The following is a 22980-nucleotide window of genomic DNA, read 5'->3' as shown; positions in this document are numbered from 1 at the left end:
TTTAAAAATTTTCTAAAACTTGACTCATCAAATCTAAGTACCTTGAATATTTTATAAGTATATATCAACATATTAAAAATATTTTTTAATTAAAATTAAATAAAAAATAACTTTTATTAATTAAATAATATTTTAAATTAATTTAAACTTAAATTTAAAAAAATTAATTTAAAAATTAATTTAATTTTAATCGAATCTATCAAATTCAATAGGTAATTAAACTTTTGAATAAATATATATATAGTGGATCCATTTTTCTAATCTAAATAATTATAAATTTGAAAAAAAATTATAAATAATAAATTATCAATTTTATTTTTTTTTTATCATATTCCAGCACTTATATACATAATTAAATATATTAAAATAAATAAATGTCACATTTAAATAAAAAATCTTAATATAATAAATTAAAAATTAAAAAAATAATATTTTTTACTTGTCCAATTGATAAAAAGACTAAATAAAAATAATAATTTTTTCATTTAACTTCACATGAGAAGAATCTCTCATGATTCAAGTATGGTAATAACTATATTCTTCCACGACACTCTGATTTTTACCTTAAGGTGGTAAAAGCACATGGAGGAGTGACTAAGCATCTTTTGTCCTTTTATCTTAGGATTTTATATTACTGTATGAATTCAGGCTTCCAACTTACAATTGCAAGTCATCGGTTTTGAACCTAAGAAGTTATGCCATGTGGCTCGAGTTCTTAAACGAGATAATTGAAAATATGGTTGTTATCATTTCTCAACCAATCATTGGATTGAGTCCAAACAAAACGAGTTGTTTGGCAGGAAGCTTAGAAAAGGATGGACCCAACGAGTCCGCCTGAGGTACAATCTATAATGTCTGCGAAAACTTCTTTCCAAATAATATAAAACCCTAAACCCTTATCTACTACCTCAAATCTCTCTCTTTTTTCCTTTTCCGCTTGACTGTTTTAGGAATGTGAATCTACATTTTCCTTTTTTTTCTTTAAGAAAATTTTAGATCATATTTTACTTTTTTTGTTTGCTTAGAAACTATGGGCGAAAGGTTAGAAACCAGTTTTTGGGTGCTATATTAAGGTTCCATTTCTCCTGTATTTCTGTATCTATTAGCCTCAAATCTCTTGCTTCCTTGTTTTAGGTATTTGAATCCGCATTTTCCTACTTTTTTTTAAAGAAAATTTTAGATCATATTTTTTTTTTCTTAGAATCTTTTTTAAATCAGGTTTTGGGTGCTATATTAAGGTTCCGTTTTTCCTGTATATATTTTTTTTTGTCAACCCATATCACTAAACTGACAGCGTTGTGGTGATATATCTTTTTTGAGGGTTTTTCTTTTTTTTTTTATTGTGTTGGATTTTTCTATATTGTTTGTAATTTAAAAAAGATAGAGCTTTGAGTGAGCGTGGAGATACCGTGTTGGAATATTTATATTTATATATTTGACGCCACACGGTTGTAATGTTTTTATAACTTGTTTAAATTTTATACTTTGTATAAAATGTTTAGCAGCAAATTGTTTGAATCGATGTGCTTTGGTTGGATTATGTTGTTTGTAAAGATAATGAATTGTATTTTGATGACAAGTAAATGGTTTGTTTTCTTACAGTTTTTCTGAACTATGTGTCTATTAAATCTTTAAAAAATTTGGAGCCTTATCTCCGATAGATAGAGTGTTAGTTTTCAGTTTTATTTTGGATTACCTGTGTGTAATCATATGCCTTTGCCTGTTTGCTTTTTCTAATTTAGAGTTCAACTGTTTCTCTTACATCTCACATCTAGGCTAATTTTGGCCATTAATCATAGGCATGCACACTTTGTTTATCTTGTAGATCTTTGTTTCTTATTAGTAGTTTAATCACTTGCTCTTTTATGACTTCTTGTCATTCCCCACTGTTCTTACCTTCTGTATATGAACCTAGTGTTCCATATTTATTTGATGCTTGGTTTTGGCTGATCTCTGCAATGTGACATCAAAATTTTATTTTTTTCAGCATCGAGTAAAATGAATCTCAACAACATGAAAGTTCCTAAGATGCCAGGAGGTGGAGCTCTTCCTGCTCTGCTTAAGATTGGAGTCATTGGTGGGCTTGGCCTCTATGGAGTTGCTAACAGTCTCTACAATGTTGACGGAGGGCATCGAGCTATTGTTTTCAATCGTATATCAGGCATCAAAGATAAGGTCATCATTTTTACGTGATGTTCTACCAGTTTACATGTTTATTAGAAAGTCTCTTCTTCCCCTGTGTTTGTTGTTTGTGGATATTATAGTACATCGCAAAACTTGCATATCTTGTCAACTTCTGTAAGAGAATGGCTAAGGCTATAACTATGGCTTCTCTATGAAATTGACTAGCAAGTAGCCTTGTGCTATCCTTTCTCGAATGACTAGATTTTCTGTTTTTTACTCATGCTATTGACATTCTTGTTTACTATTTTTTTCTTTTGGTTTAACTTCTGTTTAGCATTATGTTATGCAGTTTAATGATTGCTTTTGCAGGTTTATGCTGAGGGGACACACCTTATGGTTCCATGGTTTGAGAGGCCTACCATCTATGATGTTCGAGCAAGACCTCATCTAGTTGAGAGCACTTCTGGTAGTCGTGATCTCCAGATGGTAAATGCTAATTTTCAATTTTCGCGTAGATTTTCTTTTGCATGCAATATCTTTTCTGTCATTACCTTGTTGCTTTTTTGTTTTCTAAAATGATATTAACTGGACTTAAAAGGTTATCATCTTGGCCTATTTATATTTTTTATTTTTTTGTTCTATAAAAAAACTCATGCTCTAATGACAGTTAGATGAGATTAGTTTTTGGTAAAAGTTCCGTAAGCGTGATTGATGGCAGTGAAGCTAGGGGACTGGCAGGGACCGTTCCTCCCCTAGCTTTTGAATTCTTTGATAATACAGAAAATTTTATCAAGTAAACAATGATAAATTTGAATTTGATCCCCCAAAGCATTTACCAATATTTTGTACAATTAGTATTTTACTCTATAATTTGCAACTTTTTGGTTCTAAACATTACTAATTAGATTTTCTTTTATTATATTTTATCTAAGCATAATGTTCGAATCCATAAATTTTGAGTTTACCTTCTCAATCAATCTAATAAATATGTTAATACTAATTATTACACCAAGAGTTACATAGTAAACAACATTAATTAGAAAGCTTTTTAGTTGCTGTATCTTGCATACAAAATTAATTGTAAATGCAACTTTCTTCTTCTTCAGTGCAACTTTCTTCTTCCAAGCTTTTAATTGTTTAAAAGTTTTGTAATGGTTGTTCTATCTTTTAAGAAATAATTGCTTGCTTGATTTCATTTTTCTATTCAATCTTTTTATTGTCATATGGACAATATGAATTACAATATATGAAATTTACATATATTTTTGCATACTTGTCAAAAGAAATGTAATTTTTGTGCACTATTTTCTCATTTGTTAAAAATAGTTTTTTTACTTCTATGTTTTTTCTTATCTTGGGGCCCCCAAAGTGAGAATCCTGGCTTCACCCCTGATGGTTGGGTCTTGAGAGCTCTAGAATGGAGTATGCACGAGGCATTTTTCTTTTGTTTCCCTTTCTTGTTGATGCTATAAGATATATGCTTTTCCATATTTATATTAGGTGGAAACTTAAAATAGAAAAATGTTGCAGAAAGTAATGCCATCATTATAAATTAAACCCACTTCTGAACTATGCTCTGCAGGTGAAGATTGGGCTTCGAGTTCTCACTCGCCCTAAGGCAAATCAGTTAACTGAAATTTATCGAACCCTTGGTGAGAACTATAATGAGAGGGTCCTGCCTTCAATCATTCAAGAAACTTTAAAAGCTGTGGTTGCTCAGTACAATGCCAGCCAACTCATTACTCAGAGAGAGGTGGGTATCCTGCATATTCTTATTTGCAGTTTTATATATGTCCTAATAATAGCATAAATGGTTTGGATATGTTACGTGAAGTTGAACTGTTGTCTTTTAGAATGTTAGTAAGGAAATTCGGAATATATTGACTGAAAGGGCAGCTTACTTCAATATTGAACTGGATGATGTGTCCATTACGAGCCTGACTTTTGGGAAGGAATTCACCGCTGCAATTGAGGCCAAACAGGTGGCTGCACAAGAAGCTGAGAGAGCTAAATTTATTGTGGAAAAAGCTGAACAGGATAAGAAAAGCGCTGTTATCCGAGCACAGGTAAAAAGGATCGATCCTTTCTCATAAAACATAGAAGATAACAAATTATGATCTGAAACAGATTTTGATTTCAGTTTCTGCTTTGCTCATAAGATTGTGAAATTTCATTTGGCCTTGTATAGGTTGATCATTTTACCCTTGTAAAGTATTTTTCTTCACTGGTTTCCAGGGTGAAGCAAAGAGTGCCCAACTCATTGGTCAAGCTATTGCAAACAATCCAGCATTCATCACATTGAGGAAAATTGAAGCTTCTAGAGAAATTGCACAAACCATTTCAAAGTCAGCCAACAAAGTCTTCTTGAATTCCAAGGATCTATTGCTGAACCTTCAGGAGATGAATCTAGAAACCCACCAAAAGTAATTGCCATGTTAATTTGAAAACTTAGTTGCTACCCCTCGTTAGTTTTGATGCTGGGTTTGTTCGATCGCGACAACTTTTAATAACATGAGTTTATTTTGTCTAAAGGATTAGCGTTCAAACATATGTTCGATTTAGGACTGTTCAGTTGAGGTTCAAAAGGGCTGTTGGATGTATGTTTTCCTAATTTCCTCCATTATGGATCATCTATATTTTTCTTCCGTGGTTGATATCTTTTCTATCTCATTATTCACTGAAGTGGTCGGAACAAACTGGGTATTTTTTTTGTTCAAACTAAAAACCTTTTTTTATTCTCTAGAGTATGTATATCTGGGTTTAAGTACACTTGATAGTGTGTTGTTCATAATATGTAAAATATTAATAATTTATGTAATTGTAACAAATTTTATATAAAAATTATGGTATAATTTGTGTTAATATAAAAATAAGAAAAAAATTTTATTTTATTAAATTTATATATAATTTTTATTAAAATTTTAAATTATATATTTTTATTATTTTCTTATTATTATTATATCATATGTTAAACTAGCTTTTTAATCCGTACAATGCACGGGATTTTGTATTAAATTTTTCATAATTTTAAATTTATTTTTTAATTATTATTCTAATATATAATCATATATTTATAATATGAAAAGTTAATTATAATCAATTTAAACAAAATTAAAAACAGTTATGGACTAAAGAGAAACAAATAAATTAATCAAATATATAATATAAAAATATTTGAATTAGAAAATAAATAAAACATTATATTTGTTTTCAAAACAAAAAAAAATATTTTTATTTAATTTTTTATCAATATTTAAATGCATCGTTTTTCATATAAAGATGTAAGCCCTTATTACTTTAAAAATATATGCTTTCTAGTCAATATTTTATTAACTTATCTAAAAATATTAAATTTAAATAATCTATTAAATAATTTTCATTCTTTGATAGATTTTTATTTGAATTTAATTAATTATCTAAAAATATTAAATTTAAATAATTTATTAAATAAAATTATTTGATAGAAAATAAAATTTTATTAAGTATATATATTAGGAATTATCATTAAACTTTAAAAAAAATAAATTATGATTTAATATATTTGAATTCAAATTTTTTGTAAAATTTCAATCGTAGATAGATTTTATTTTTAATTTAAATAATTATCCAAAACATTCAATTTAAATAATTTATTAAAAAAATTATTTGATAAATAAAATAATATAAGTATTATCTTACGTGTCATCAAAAGAAATTATTTAACTAAATATCCATATAAGTAATTTTTATCATATAATATTATATGTTATAATATAATATATATATTAGATTATCGAAACTTTTAAAACTAAATGAATGCTTGAACGACCCGCAACTAATAGAACCTGTTGTAGTCTAAAACGTAGGAGTATATAGAAATTGTAGTTTAATTTATAATTTCAATTCCAATTTCATTTCTAGAAGCGAAAGATATTCCATTTTTTGACAACATTTCCTGGAAAGATCAAATGCCACTGTTCAAAACTCAGTCAGATCTCTTTCTCAAAGCCTTGTGTTAAACGCCTTCTTTTCTCTCTTTCTTTTTCACTTCACTTTGTCCTTGAAAGAAAAAGAAAGGAAGAAGGTTGAATGATTAGAGTTCATGGGGTCATAGTGTTCCCGCAGTTATGATTGTTTGATTTTTCAGAATCTGTCTGCAGCTATACAAAAAATCAGTCAACTAATCCATATGTTGGTGCAATCTAGATTTGGTTTTAATTGGTTAAAGGTTCTGACATCAGTCCTGCAGAAGTTTTTCAAATTCTTACGTTTTTTAGTTCTACTGATCGTCTGGAAAAAGAAAAAAAAAAATTTGAATTAGTCGTATGATTGTTATTTATCTTTTATTTTTGGCGTTTTAGCTCTTCTATGTTCGCGGTTAATAGACAAATATATGTCAGCATGGATTTTCATTTCCGCACTTTTCCGTTTCAGTTAAAGGTTAAATTTGGTAATTTTTATTGTTAGAATTTATTTGAATAGATGATGAGATTAATTTTAATAAAATTAAAAAAATAATAAGAATAAAATTAATTATTATAATGATAAAATTAAATATTATTATTATGAGATTAAAGTTAATAATAAAATATATTTTGATGTAAATGTAATAAAAAAAAGATTATTAAGTATATTAAATTAAAATTATAGTATAATTGAATTATATTATGTATTTAATATTTGTAAAATTAATAAATTATTAAAAATTATTAAAATTATTTATATTTATCTATATATATATATATATGTATACTAAATCAAAGTAAAGAAAAACAAAATAAAAAAATAAAAGGTAAATTCTAGATGTCATAAGGATATTATAGTCATGTAAGTATAAGTTTAAGGGCAAAATAAAAAGTAAAAAGTAAACAATGAGGGCAATATTGTCCATGAGCATCACGTTGAGTCACTTGACATGTTGTGCTCCAGTACCGACGGAGGGAAATGGGGCGATTAAAATTCTCCATTGTGTCGGTGGTAGGGATGTTCATGGTAGGATAAAGTATTTCTTATTTTTATTTTTGAAATTTTATATTATATTTATTTTTTATCCATATTTAATCAATATTTTAAATTTATCTTCATTTTCATCTTTATAGATATTCAATGAATATAGATAATCCTCATACTTATAACATTTTAAAAAACAAAAAATTTATTTTTTTAATTTTTATTTTGTATATTTAGATAATTTTTTTATAAATATATTAATGTATATTTTAAAAAATATATATTAATTCTAATATATCTAAAATAATACTTTATATTATTTAATAAAAAATATATTGACTAAATATATATAATATATATAATAACATGAGTACAAAATAAATATTTTATTACTTATCCCTATTCTCGCATTTAATAAAAATTTAAAATTATATTCATTTTCATCCTCATGATATAATACTTATTTTCATTCTCGTTTAAATAAAAAATTAAAAATTTTTATTAATATAAATAAAATTAACATCTCTAACTGATGACAAGTTTTCGGATGCGTTTAACCCAAAAAGTAATCAAATCTCATTGCACAATCCCTGCGTATATATCCAAATGAAGCCTAAAACCAAAGAGATTTACAATATATAGACTTTGACGAATGTGGATTGAAATTGCTATTGAAAATGCTTAAATGAAAAAAAAAAAAAATACAATCATTAGATAAAATGGGCTTGGCTAAAATGAGAATAATGAGACAAGATTCAGATAGAGATCTCAAAGTTTCAAACCCCCGGCGCACTGATTTGTACGGAAAAAAAGAATAGGTTACTACTTCAAATCATAGTTACAATTAGGCAGTAACAGTCAACGTGTTGATTGATGGTGATTGAAAATCCTTTGGCGCTCTCATTTGTAACAAAAAGAAAAAGAGGTTATTTCAAATCTTAATTACAAGCGTCGGTTCATAGAGATTAAAAACCAACGGTACTGTTCCCTTGCTTTTCTTTGCTTCATTTCTTTGTAATACATAACCAATTTACAGAGCGGCCGAAAGCAGCCTATCCATATAAAAGTAAAGGATGCATGCATCTGAACCAGGGAGGAAGAAAAGCAGAGATCCTAAGAATCAGATGATCTGGAGGTTGTAAAGGATGAAAGAAGTCCTGCGGCTTGAACAGGTAAAATGTCACCAAATGTTGACATGGCAGCTGCTGATCTATCCTTGAATATGCCCACTTGCCCATCCGTTAATATGGATCCCAGTTTTAAAGTGCTCTCTCCGAATCTGCTGCCAACCTGGGCAAACACAAGGGAAATACATCACTATCAACATGAATATGCCTCTATTATGACAGCCAAAATATCAATATCACACTTCACTTCAGGAAAACGCTTCATTTGTCTTCTTTTGTACATTGTTGAGCACAGCAACAACACAAGGATTGTAAAAGTCCACAAGAGTAGGAATATGAAAAAATAGAATTAGTTTTTCTTAAAAATATAGGCCCAGTTGTCTAACAAAGTGGGTTGTTCAAATTTACTCCTTGTTGGCAATGTACAACAATCTACCTTTGTTAAAGGAAATAAAAACGCTAGCTGGTTTCTTCCTGTGTGGCATTGCCTATTTCTGAGATGGATATGTTAAAGGTTAGTCAGCATTAATTGGATTTGTCACCATAACTTAATGGAACCACTAAAACATTTTTAACACTCAAAGTTTTACACATTATTCCTCAATGCATACTGTCACATTACTACAACGTAAACTTGTCTATATGTATGCGTATCTATTAGCTAGCTAGGTTTTACCTTTTCAATAAGATTCAATGGTTTTGAGTTTTTTTCTTTTTTTCAGGGTAAGTACACTATTATACCAGTCATGATTCATGTTTTTGTAAATAATAACACAACTTTTTTTTTCCTTGGCACTTGAACAACCTGAGGCTTTATTCCATTATCATAGGCAACTACAACATCAATTTTGAGCAACAAATTACAAGAAATACCTTCATATTTAAAGGGTATCTTTGTTGAAACTTAAAGGTAGTTTTGTGAAACTAATTTCATAACCCCCTATGACAACAAAATGAAATCTCAGGGTGCTAAGTGCAAAATAAAGAAGAGAAAAAACTTATGAGGTATTATTTGCAAAGAGGTGAAACCACAACGGGTATAAATGTAATTGAATCTCTGTAGACTAGGCTCAAATAAAACCGATCTATTCCAACCAATGTACTCGACTCTAGAGCCAATGGCAAGGCATATGGGCATCAGCAAGCATGCTTTTGAAGTATAGACTACTTCCACATATAAAAAGTTTTGACTCATGCAACAGCAGGAATTAGAGAATCCTTTTTAAATGAGGTAAAAAATGATGAATAGCTTCACCTGCATGAAAGATTTTAAGATTGGCGTTGCAACACCAAAACTTGGGTGGTCATCCAAATCACCTTTGCGGGAAAGCTCTCCATTTGTATAAGCCTTCCAGGAACTTCTTGGACTAATATCATTGGAGGCAGCTGTAATAGGCTTCCCAGTAGTTCCTCTAGAAGACAATGCTGGAGCACTACATGACCGACCATAAATTATAAGAAAACCATGTACATGAATAATAACATAAGATAGTATATACATTGAGTAAAGTAAAAAATAAGCTTGTGTACCAAAAAAAAGAGTAAAACATTTACCTGATTGGAAGATATTTGAAACGAGGAACGACAGAACATCTCATAATATTTGACTCTGAATTAGTAGGCAGTTTCTGTGTAGCATCTGTATACATCCTATTAAGTTGAACAAAGAACCCAAAGAGCACAGCATGCCGTAGGTACGACTGCCTCTCATTCTCCCATAAGTATGGCTCATACCTTAAAATTATTTAGAAAATACCATTAATTAGAAGAGATACATATGCTGTCGTGCCTTAACCCCACGACATAATGAGAACATATAAACATTTACTCGTTGAAATAATGGCTCTAAAAATCAACTGAGAAGCTAAAATGGACCCAAAAGGAAGCACAGAGAGAGCAGATGGCACATTGGCAATTTCATCTGATTTTTGCACAGTTTGATTAAGAACACCCATGGTGCATTTTGATAAAAAACTGTACACATTTTAAACATACCAATCTTGTAACAATCTGGTCTACATAAACCAATGAAATAATATACCAGATGAAACTGTGCACAAACTTTTGCAATGTTTTGAGTAAAACAATCACAAAACTTCTATTGAGAGGAAATGCCCATTTTAATAAATTACAGCACCCGACTCTTGTAATGTGCTTAGAGTTTGAAGCTGTATACAAGCAGCAGACAATCAGGCCACTTTACTACTTTTCCTATGTTTCCTTCTTATCATCTTCATGAATCTCTCAGATCTTTATTCCTTTCTCTCAATCTCTAGCAGGTTTCTATTGTCAATTTGTAGGCAACAGTGTCATCCCCTTTCCTTCCTCTTTTTATTTTTCATTCCCCTTGGCTACTCACGTGTCCTAGCCGTGTCTGAAATAAGTTCTTTTAACTAGAAAATCTACTGGCATATCCAACCACATCGATGTGTGTCCTGCCTTGCTGGGAGGCACGTCCATATCCAACACAAGACAAGAATGTGAAGGAGGGTCGAGGGCATAAGGCATGTCCATACTTATTGATTCTCCCCCATCCATACACATTAATATTCACACTTAAGCTAGCTGAAACTATTTAAGTGTAAAAAAATATGAGAACTTAAAAGTTGCTCACTTTTATTCAAACAATAGAGATTTCCCATCATATAAATTATCATGACAATGTAGGAAGGGCAAAGCCAGAAATTTGGTCATGGGGATTTCAGGATTGAAGTAGCATACATATTTGAAGGGATTTTTAAAATTAGTAATGAAGCCACTAAACTCAAATGCAATAATAACGTAATTGCAAAATGAAATATTATTATTTTTGAGCAAAGAATTTTTAAATAATATAATTTATAATATAGGAAAATTATCTAATACACTGCAGTGGAGTTTTTAAACTCCACCAGCAAGATTAGAGGGTTGCCACATACCCCATTAGGGTATATATTAAAAAATCAATAAATTAATATACAAATAAAAAGACATGTGACAATATTTTAATTCCATTTGTGGAGTTTAAAACCTCCGCCAACTAGTTTATGAAATAATAATCCTTATAAATACATTAACGAATACAATAAAAATCAGAAGTCTCAACATAAAAGGAATAAAACTTGAGTGTAGCTAATAACTATAAAATATATAGGCATTAGATAACTTTTCAATTATTAAAAAAGTTTATAGGAAATAAAAAGAAAAGGAAAAATTGCACACAAAATTAATATGCAGAAGTTATATTAAATATTGGAAAGGCAACAATATATTTATTTGCTTAATTGAAAAGGAAAAAAGTTATAGCAAATTTGGGTAATCTTGGTTTTGAGTTAATTTAGCTTCAAGTTAGTCGGGCTTGGGCTATTTCAAGTTCAGGTTACTAACTTTTAAGGTTAAATTGGGTTGGCTTTAGATAGGTCATTCAAGTTAAGTAGATATTATCTCCCTCAATTAAGTTTATTAAGGACTAAGGTCACATTTTCACTAACTTGTGACATATCTCCAATTTTGATTTTTGATATCATAAATAGAAGGTTTTTTTTTTTTTAAATGATTAGATCATGTAAAAAGAAAAAAAAAGCAAATTAAAATTCATCACCTAATTTAGAGTTATTTTATATCAAATATTAACAATTTGCAACCACTAAAAGTCATTAACACTTTTTATAGCCTTTAGTATTTTTTTCATTTTTATAGCATTGATTATTATTAGTTAACCACTAAGAATTAGGAGTAAAACTTACAAGTTCAACCAATTCTAACATCTACAGATCTACTTAAGGTGAAATAAAGTAAAATGTTTAAATTAGTTTTATTGTTAATTATTGGTCTAGTTTATTGCTTTTAAAGTTATTTTTTATCCAAGTTATATACTTTATAATTCGGTAAAACTGAAAAATAAAAGACAAATGCGAATGAAATATTTTATGTATGATATGTAATAGTAAAATTTGAATTTAATTACTATAATAGCAAGAATTTACTTTTCTCTTTTTTAATCACAACAAGGATCTTGAAATAAATTAAATCTATATAAAAGGTAGAAATACGAGAAAAAATATTTATTTTATTATCTTCTTAAGTAACTCATAGCCTAATAGCTAGCATTATACTTATTATTCTCAATTGAATTCATGTCTAAAAGAGGAATGATACTCAACCTAAAATCAGGTCATTTCTAGTTGGAGTCATCTCATATTCAAGTCAAAATGGGTTCACGTTGATTTGGTTTTGAGTCAATTCTTGGGTTGGACAGGTTTGGATTGTTGACTTTTTGTGATCAAATCTAGGACAGGTCGAGAAGGGTTTTCAAGTCAGGTCAACTTTACCAACTCTAATAGTGTACCATAACATTTTGTGTCAAATAATTCAAATAAACAAGAAAAGAAATTCCTTCCTTTTTTTCTTTTTTGTTAATAAATTTCCAAAGTTGCTTTTTTAACATTTTCATGTTACCCCTGTGAAAAGAGAATCTATCTTCTGGAATTTGTTGCTACCAACCAAATTCTAGTCTTAGCCAAGACAAATTCAAGGTCAACTGACAAGATCTAGAGCTAGGAGGATATGGGTCCATTGCCAACCGACCCACTGTTCTAGTTGAATCTAGATCTCATCGATATGTTGTGGATTTGCCATAAAAAAAAAAAAATTCCATTCTTCACGATAGAAAATTTTAATTTACTAAATGCCTGATCAAATCCAGTAGATAGGCTTTAAAAAACATTCATCTCACTTGGTGTTTTACTACCTTGATTGCAAATGATTCAAAATGTAGGTGATTAATACGTACAAAATAATTGCTTAATAGACTGATTGAACCGAATACAAGCAGGACAACTTACACAAATTTGGGAAAAGAACTACATCTAAATCATGCTTTATCTCAGACACAAATCAGTAACTATTTTGAGCAAAAAGAGCCTGACAATCCCTATTAATACTTTTCTACTTTGAAGACAAATCATGTGAAAGAAACATGAAAGAAATCAAAATCAAGCTTAGATGCATCCTGGTTCTCCTTCTGGTATTGAAGGAGTACTATGTAGTCTCTATAACAGTTCATAAAAATTTTAAAGTATTATAAAAAATGGATTTTGGTTCATCATGTAAGAAGGAATGAGGAAAAATAAGAATAGGGAAAAACTTACGTCAGCCAATCAATGGGATCCAACTTTTGTGAAAGACGAGAAATCAACCCATCAACATGTTCTCTAACAACGGACTTTGTCTGAATTTGGTCCAGCTTCCTTCTGAATGATGATTTAGACTTCGGTTTTCTAGATAACTCTTCATTTGCATTTAAATCACCCCCAGAAAGAACATCAGCAGCAAACCTTATGTCTAACAAGACCTGCAAAATTCCTTTCTCTGATACTTGAGCTCCACAGGCCTCTCTGGTGGAGAGAAAGTTCTCATAAATAGAAATGACCTGCATGATGAATACATAATAATAATAATAATAAATAAGTACCAAACACTCTTAGCCAACTGGACTATTATAGCAAATTTTTCCAAAAGAATAGAAACCACTGAGAATCTAGCAAACACAATTTAGAGTTAGTCAATATTTTTGAAAAGAAACCAGCACACAAAGCAATAGTTCCTTGGAAAAAGAATCCACCATATAGAGCTTATCAAGATAGAAGTATAATTTCTTTATTCATTTAAAGAAATCATTTAATACTTCACGCAGAAGTAATCACCAATTAATTTTCTTTCTAATGGATGTAGACATAGAACTTGTATCCTATTTTCAAGTGAACATTTATGAAAATCACAGTTGTCAATGCTGTTTATCAAGAACATATCTTTTACAATGCACAAATTGCAGCAATTTAATAAAGCGTAATCTGAAAAGAGAGAGATCAACATCGAAGCAATCCAACTCCACAACCACACTTGCATCCCCACCCCAAAGAGAGAGAGAGAGAGAGAACACAAAAAAAATGCAAACCAAAAGAGGGAAAAAAGAATGGACCTATCAGCAGTGGCACAAATGCTTTGTGCCAAAGTAAATGCATAAAAGTGACACTATAATTTTCAAGAACTATAGTCATTAGTCCATTGTGCCTATATGCTCCTAAGACACTAATTTGAAATCAATTGCTTCAACCCCAATCAGCTGGAGTTTGCCAATGGCCACCAGAAACATCATATACATTGAGCCCTTCTATGCTGTGATTTACTAAATCCAATATAAGCTTAACATTCTAACCGCCATTATTATTTTCTTCCTTCACTATAGCACTTTTGACCTTCAAAGGATATCTCATTTCGAGATTAGAAATTGAAAAGCGTTTTCCAATACAAGATTAACTATTTTTTACATAAAACAAGAGCAACAGAAGACCACCCTAAAACTCCTAAATCATTCTAAGTCCACGCAACTCATAAACATTAACTTCTCCTAATCAGAATACCAACTTTATGATTATAGGTATCATAATGACCATTAACATGGTCATACCTGTTGATACATAACTTCTCTAATAAGAAGCACATAATATTCAGACGGTACCTTAGTAATTAGTATCAAGGGAACCATGTTTAGCATACTTAAATTCCTCCATGGATGCATTATACACTCATAGTTATTTTGTACCGTTTATTCAAGGGAAAGAAATGACAAGGCAAATTTCAATTGAATGGACTCAGACTCAAACCCAATATTATTTGGCTCAATAATCAATGGTTTGATTCAAGTTAAAAACCTGAGAAACAACACCTCAAAGTTTGGTTTCCTTCCACGTTAACCCAAGTGAAATAAAAAAATAGGTTGCACGCCAAGTATTGCTTCTATACTAATAATAAAACCCCTGAGTTTGTGTCACGAGTCAAGCGACACCTATTCAGTTGGGAAAATAACCAAATGAAGATTAAAAAATATTATAATAAATGTGGAATAAGGGATGTTTATGTCTTTTTAATTTTTTTATGAAACATATTTTTTATTTAAAAATTTACAGAAGCTACCCACTTTTACATAAAAAAAAAAAAAAAAACCTAGCTACAAAAATAAAAAACCCTTTTAAAAACTTCTTTCTTTGAAAAAAAGAAACACCCACCCACATTGTGGGTGTACCAAATTCTAGAATTCAAAAATGGAATAGCAAATCAGATGATCAATACCAATCTTATATTAATAAGACCAGAAAAATCCAAGAAAATAGAGACATCTAAAAGCATACTGTAAGGAGCTATGAAGAAGAAAGCTTCTCAAGGGATAACACCTATATGTTAAGAAACCATGATCTAACTATCTGCACTTCAACAATTATAATTAGAACAAATAAACTATCAATTAAGGCATGAATATATATATATATATATGTTTACAAGAAAAGGAACTTCAGTAATAACAACATCAAGAAAGCAATTAAAATACACACAGCATTGTTTTGGCATATAGAATATAAACAAGATAATAGCAGAGTTCCTAGAATACTCAGTGAACATGATGCAAGACAAACTTTGTACCTTTTCAATAAGGCTTAATGCAAACCTTTGCACAATTGATTTGTCAAGAACATGGCCTCCAATGCTATAAATTTCTTCACATGCTTGACATAAGAATGAGATCACATAGAGAGAAGGCATAGATGGGAGTGATATTTTCATTTCTGATGACCCCTCATCAGCTTGTTCTTGCTTAACAACTATCTCTTCCCAGCCCTGAGCAATATTTGGAAGATAAATAAAATGAATATGCTTATAAGAAACATACTTGCACTTTGGACTTAACTTGCCTATAAACAACATTCTTGCATTACACAAACAAACCATATTCATTTGAACAGACAATAGTTTAAAAGGCATTAAATGCCAATCAAGCCTCGGTATTAGTGTTAAAAAGTTTTAAAGCCACCTGAGACAAGGGAAAGTGCAACACTTTTCACATGATTTCCCCATTGCAAGATTCTAAAATTTTATTCACCCACTATGAATATTGTAATGACTAATGAACTAATTTGTAGCATTCATTTATCATATTTGACTAATAAGGTTATTGAAGTCATTTCATACTAAAAAAATTTCACTACTTTCCTTTCTCTCCCCAATTTGGGGTAGTTGAAAAATGGAGCTTTTGAGGGAATCGGAGGGGTTCTCAACCCTCCTCCCTTTCCTTTCTTTTAATTTTACTAAACAAGAGGAATGGTTTTCATGTTCCCCTGCTTTTCCTTCTTTTCTCACACCTATCCTTAATCTTAAGAGCACAAATTAGTATTACACGTAGTTGTGTCAAAAACAAATGTGTGTATATATATATACATATATAATTTGTAATTGGTTGTTTACCTATTAATTAGTGAGAATTATGTAACTTCAACTTTTTAATTTGAGAAAAAATAATATAAAATAATTTTTCAACTTGTCTAAAACTAAATTCCATATTATTTTAAAAATTTTAGGAACTTTGGAGGGGGCCAAGTTCCGTCCTTGCATGGAGCAGTCTCGAAGTGCAGGAAAAGATCTTGTTATTTTTTTTCCAATGATAAAGTTTCAGCATAACCCTTAACTACCATGACAAAGAAATCCATGTTTCTGTATAACCCCTTTTTCCAAGCTACTGACATGCAAACAAACAGAAAGGAAGAGAGCGAGAGAGAGAGAGAGAGAGAAAGAGAGAATAAAGAAGTGGTCCAGCAAATGCTTACCCTTAAGGGAGTCGTTGCAGATAATCCATCATCTTGTCCAAGCTCCCGAGAGAGAATAACTGAAATCTCATCAGATAGCCATGATATCCACAAGCTGTAAGCTCTGATACACAGCTCTCGTGTAATCTTACCAAGATCGTCAAGTTTTGGGCTTGCACTTTCATTTGCTCCAAGCAATGCAGCAGTAGCAGATGAACTTTGCCTCTGGGAGCTAGTGAGTATTTGCCTTCCAAGGCTGTCAGAGAAAGGAGAACTGTTGGCAGCTCTAGACTGCCACAACAAGGAAGGTAGCTTCTCAAAAATTGCAGGAGCTGTGTATTTCACCCAGAACCGTGGAGAGCCAAGAATCAAAGGAATGTGTTTAGAGTAATTTTCGAATGCAAACAAGAGTCGCCCGATAAAAAGAGATCTCTCAACAATTATAGGAGGAGGCACAGAATCGCCTTCCTTGTATTCAATTCCAATGGCATTGTATAAAATATCAAGCTCAGTTTTGAGTTCTTTCAGTATGGTTGATACACTTTCATAACATTTATTCTGCAGATAGGGAACTAAATCCTTCAGCCTCTCAGATGCTTTGGCAGATTCTAGGAAACTCAATAGATCCTCAAGAACACTGTGGCAGCGGCTGTCCACTTCATCTCTAATTCGGCTCACTTCAGGACCAAAGTAGGCATTGAGACAACTTTGGAGATTATCTTCCTCTGGTAGTGCTCTATTTCCCAATAGCGGACCAGGCTTCTTAAAGTTATTTGGTTCTGTAAACCAAAACCCACCACCCGTAGAAGGACTAGTCATATATGTCTCAAAATCCATCTTCTCACCAGCAGTCACCACAATAGAGCGGATCACCTCTGACACATTGACAGCTCTGGTCAGATCCTCAAATCCTGAGTCAATAATCATTTTCATCCTCTTGACAAAAGCATCTTCAAATATCTCATCCCAAAGATCCGAATCACCTTCCAGAACAAGTTCTCGGATCCTATTCCAAGGCAACTCGATGTCAGACCCAAAAACAGTTTTAAGCCATTCCAAACTCCCCTGCAAAATCTCCTTGCCTTCCATTGTCTGCCTTATCAACTTCTCAGCAGTTCTAAGATCTTGGCCGCTAGGTATAGCATCAATGAGATACCTCCCATTAATCTTACTGACAATCTGTGTTCCACAATCCTTCAACCAACTCCAACATGTGCAAGAAATGAAAGTTTTATGGAGCATAACAGTTACAGATTCTAATTTATCCCTGAAAGATTTCCACAACCTGACCTCGTCATCAGGATTTGGGATCCCACCAAACAACTGAGAAGCAGGGGGAGAACCCAAAATAACCTTATAAAAGAGAGGCATATCATTCATAACATGCAAAAACAACTCTCCTACCTGCGCTATGGTAACCTGAATTATGCTTAACACATCACAAAAAGCCAATATGGCAATGGAGTAGTTAGCATCAGCATTACCAGCAGAAGCAGTCAATGTGTGCAATATCCAAGTCTTTCTGGATTCAAGAAACAACCCCAGAACCTGCTCAGGATCCAGATCATCAATGACAGCAACGGCAGCCAAGGCATCTGCATAGGCAGCGACGGCCAGGCCCCGATCCAACAACCTCTCGCGACTCCTCTGGGAAATCTGAGCTTTGAAGCTCTCGACGATCTGCCACTGGTGCTGAAGCAGAGGGAAATTGGACAAGATGTTCTTGTGATCCAAATCACCATTGGGTAGCATCAAGTTGGAATGGACGTGCTTGGCACGGACATACCTGGCGGCCGCCTCCAAGAACATGGACTCGTCCAGACAGCCCCAGATGTTCTCCGGCGTGTCCACCAGATACTTGACGCGGCAGGCGATTCCATAGATACGGAGCCGAGTAGTAGGGTTAGGGGAGGTTTGAAGTTTTGGCGATGGTGCTTCCAAAACGGAGATGGAGAGGGAGAGGGAGCAGATGGAATGGTGGATGGAAGAGATGTTTGAGGAAATCGACTCCGATGCCGATTTCATTTGGAGGATGGAGTCAGCCGAGTCAATCAGGTCACGGTAGCGGTTGCCAACCAGCTGCCGGAGCTCCTCCTTTTTGTCTTGAATCTGTTTGTTGGTTGTTGATTCCACATTGCGGATTTCAGAAATGGGTTTGGCGCGGAACAGCGATTCTGCGTCTCGTTCATCCACAGAGCCTGAGGGAAATCTCATTCTCCTCTCTGATTGTCCTCTTTGTTTTGGATTTCTGGATGGATCTGACCCTTAAGGCTGCCTTCCTTTTCTCAACTTGCTATTTTGTTGTGAATTCAAGAGTTGAAAAACACTGTGAAAATCTTTTTCAGCAAAGGACTCCTTAGATTGTATATACAAAGCAAAACTATATTCTCTGCCTCGTGTGCTCAAATCCCAGGAGTCCAAGACGCACAAGGCAACAAGCTTTATCAGTAACTAAAACGCCACCCACTAATAACCCAATTCAAGCCAGCACCTAATTTAACACAACAGAACCAAGTTTTGTGCTACGGGACATTGGTCAGTTTTTTAAAATAATTTGGGATTAATTTTGCTCTTCGATTAATTTGATTTGAAACATATGCTTCATTTGGTGGGGCAAAAAAGTCAATCAACCAAAATATTTCATTTTTGCTTAAGATTTATATAACATTATTTTATTATTCAATTAATAAAAAATTATTTGAATTGATTAAATTACATTAAATTAATTAAATTTTGAAATTAATAATTTTAATTTAATTAATAAAAATAAAATAATTTAATTAAAATTAATCGAACCCATCAAATAGATACCTTATGTGCTAACTATGCTTAGGGGATAATGATAATGCTATTTTCTTAAAAATACTTGACATTTTGCATTGGATTTTTAGTTAAATAAAAAGGATTTAGATTTAAAAAGAAAAAAAAAAAAACCATGAACATGCAACATCATAACACAATTATAGCTGCTGCACAGTGCCAACATGTAAATTTTAATTCTCAAATCTCAATCAAAATAAATATTATCCGTGTTATTTTATTTTCAACATGTTAAGTATGCATGCGATGATGACGCTTCCCAAAGAATCCCAACATATAAACTTAGAAATCACATATACAAGTACACAGATCCGCGTTTCATTTCTGCATCTGTATAATTTTATATTAAATAAATAATTATCAAATATTGATGTGACCAATTAAAATTAGTATGTAATATTTATATAATGATTGTTATGAAATATTAAAGAGATTAATAGAAATTAAACTACATATATTGCTATTCTCAAAGTACTCAAATTACCTATTTAGATTTTCACAAACCCATATATATTCCGAAAATATCGGTTAAAGAAAATAAGGCTTTTTGTGTCTAACTTTTATTTTAGTTATAATAATATTATACAAAAATATTAATTATTAAACTAAGTATATATCTATCGCCAACAATAATAATAATAAATTAAATTTTATATCTCATAATTATAAAATTAATTATACGAAAATATAAAAAATATATAGAAATTGACTATTAACATTTTCAAAAACTCACATACAATCACAAAGACGCTTGTCAAAGCATCTTTGTATCTAGCTTTTATGCATAGGATAGAAGATATATTTAATACTAAATCACTTTTTAGTGTTGGTGCGAGTGCTGTTTTTTTAATACATTGATTTAATTCATAGGTGTATAAGAGATTTTCTTAACATTATAGATAAGACGCTAAAACTTGTGAGGTAAGAATCTAAAAGTTTTATAAGATTTTCTTTAGATATGAATCTAAACTCAGATTGAATTTAATATAAGATTATTTATACTACTTATTCATAGATGTGCATCTAAACTTAAAATTTATAAAACTCAAAACATGAAATACATTCAATGCTATAGATATATGAATATCAAAGTTCATGAATAATCTAAATACATTCATCTATAATTAATTGGATTCATGGATCCCATAGATTTATGAATGATTAAGTTCATGAATAATTAAGTTCATACAATTTAAATTTCATTCATGTTATTTATACTATTTAGTCATAATAAACATTATTCTAGATTAAATTTAAATGACACAAAATACGAAGACAAAATTTCAAATATATAATAAAATAATATTGTTAAGTAAGAACAAAATGATAAAATAAATAAAAATATTTACTCATTCAAATTAAATCTTTCTAATTTGCATTATATTTCTTTACAGCAATATGTGTATACTTGAAAATTTATATTAAATAATGATATATGTATATTTAAAAAATTTGTTAATTCATTTTATGAAAACTTACACACAACTTATGAAATATTATTCATTTTGATTTAAAAATCTCACAATTTTATCTCACAAAAGATGTCTCATAAGTATTTAATTTAAATCTCTATTTATATAATACGGTAGATTTTCAAAGCATTTCAATATATAATTGACGTATCATAAACTTCTTCATTAAAGCTTGATGTAAACACAAAACACATACAAAATCTTGATTACACTAAATATTAGGATTTTAGAGATGGCTCACACGATATAATACTTAGTTCCCATTTGACTAGTGATAGTTTTGATACCATTTGTAAAAACCCATATCCAACCCATGAGATTTTGTCTGATTTGATATGAATATTTTACAGTTTTGTCTTACAAAAAGATACCACATAAGTATTTTGTTTAAATCTTTACTTATATATTATAGCAGATCTTAAGAATATTCTAATGTAAGATTAATGTATCACATATATATTAAAATAATATTAATAATAACTTGTTAAGTGTACACATTTTTTTTTGAAAAGTTTCGGTAGTATCTTGATTTTGAACATTTGTTGGGCTTATCAAATATTTATAGTCATTTGGTGTTATTGGTTTAGCATTTAATACAAAGTGGTATACTTGCAAACAATTAAGTTAAAATAAAAAAATTAGATAATGATATTAGATTTTAAATAAACATTGTCTAAAAGTGTTACGCTTACTGTAAGTGTATGAGCTGTACAAATAATAAAGTAGAAAAATTAACCCCAAGTATCATTTTTCAAGTATTACGGTGGTATCGAATACTAAGTACTAAAATTGGGCACATTAGATATAGTTAAATTTAACAAAAATTAAAAAGATTGAAATTAAAGAGCTTGAAATAAAAAAATTAATAACTCAATATAAACATTTAAAGATCATAATAATAAAATGTGCAAAATTAAATAGCAATGCAAAATTAAATTGCATAAATTTAAACAACATGAGAAGTAAAGATCATGAAATTAAATTGTAAGAAAATGCAAGGAGCATAAAAATTAAAGAGCAAAAAATTTAAAGGTTTGAAAATTAAAAGATAAAGAACTTAAATAACATGAAAATTAAAGTATTTGAAAAATAAATTGCAAGAGAATTTAAATTGTAAGAAAATAAAGAACATGAAACTAAAAATGAGCTTAACCGAGATTAAAAAAAGCATGAACAAAGTTAAAGTCAACTATATGTACAAGAACAAAGGCTAATCAACATGAAACTAAAAGCAATTGAACTTGAAATTTAAAGGAAACTTAAATGAACATTAGACTTAAAGAACATGTAATTTAAATTGTAGACACCTAATTTTATCTGAATCAATTGTTCAGTTTGAAACTTATTGATTCTTATTTTAATTACTCAATTATTCATGTCTAACTAAGTCTAATTTAGAGTTTGAGTCATTTGGGTTTGGAATAATGAAGTCTTAGGTTTATTAATGTCCATTAGAAATTAGGTTGTTTTAATTATTATTTTATTTTATATGTTTCTTTATAAATAAAAAAAAATCAACACAGAAGGCTGGATAATTGAAGTCAAACTGCCAACCATTTGCAACTGCCAAACTTTGCAACAAAGATCTATGGATAAAAAATCATCTTCAATCCAAAAAAATATAGGATTTCAACCCCTAATAGGCTCTATAATTAGAGCCTGAAAATGCATTGTAAAAAAGAGGAATTTTTTGACTGAAAAACCACACCACCATCCCTATACCCAAATCCCTTTACCCCAAAAAACCACCATTGCCAAACCAAAACTCACCAAATTTACCAACACCAAAACCTTCATTATCACGTGCAAAAAAAAAAACCTAAAAATCTACCCAACCCTACAACCCAACATCAAACAACAAGCTTGAAAATCTTTTTTTTTTAACAAAAAATA

The 22980-nt window shown here is 30.6% G+C and overlaps 2 protein-coding genes across 7 annotated transcripts; one reads left to right on the top strand and one right to left on the bottom strand.

The window, feature by feature from the left end:
- The first annotated feature begins 730 nt into the window (after positions 1-730).
- Positions 731-4797, top strand: LOC111311157 (prohibitin-1, mitochondrial-like). Of its 6 annotated transcripts, none has more exons than XM_022910531.2 (6): positions 731-839; positions 1988-2175; positions 2494-2610; positions 3707-3877; positions 3978-4190; positions 4360-4797. In XM_022910531.2, exons 2-6 carry the CDS (start codon positions 1999-2001, stop codon positions 4549-4551), a joined length of 870 nt encoding a protein of 289 aa, XP_022766266.1. In that variant the 5' UTR covers positions 731-839; positions 1988-1998; the 3' UTR covers positions 4552-4797. The 6 variants fall into 6 exon arrangements, with proteins under 6 accessions (XP_022766266.1, XP_022766270.1, XP_022766268.1 ...); XM_022910535.2 differs by lacking the exon at positions 731-839 and adding an exon at positions 882-1041; XM_022910533.2 differs by lacking the exon at positions 731-839 and adding an exon at positions 882-1073.
- A 3017-nt stretch (positions 4798-7814) lies between these two features.
- LOC111312131 (Vps51/Vps67 family (components of vesicular transport) protein) lies at positions 7815-19263 on the bottom strand. Its single transcript, XM_022912157.2, has 6 exons — positions 16817-19263; positions 15639-15833; positions 13310-13590; positions 9735-9914; positions 9436-9613; positions 7815-8343 (listed from the first exon to the last, which is right to left on the bottom strand). Exons 1-6 carry the CDS (start codon positions 19007-19009, stop codon positions 8167-8169), a joined length of 3204 nt encoding a protein of 1067 aa, XP_022767892.2. The 5' UTR covers positions 19010-19263; the 3' UTR covers positions 7815-8166.
- Between the last annotated feature and the right edge of the window lie 3717 nt (positions 19264-22980).

Source organism: Durio zibethinus, chromosome 1 (assembly GCF_047325235.1).
Source record: "Durio zibethinus cultivar Kanyao isolate XHJ-2024 chromosome 1, ASM4732523v1, whole genome shotgun sequence".
NCBI lineage: Eukaryota > Viridiplantae > Streptophyta > Magnoliopsida > Malvales > Malvaceae > Durio > Durio zibethinus.
The sequence above is the reverse complement of the archived record's forward strand: the minus strand, read 5'-3'. Positions and strand labels throughout refer to the sequence as shown.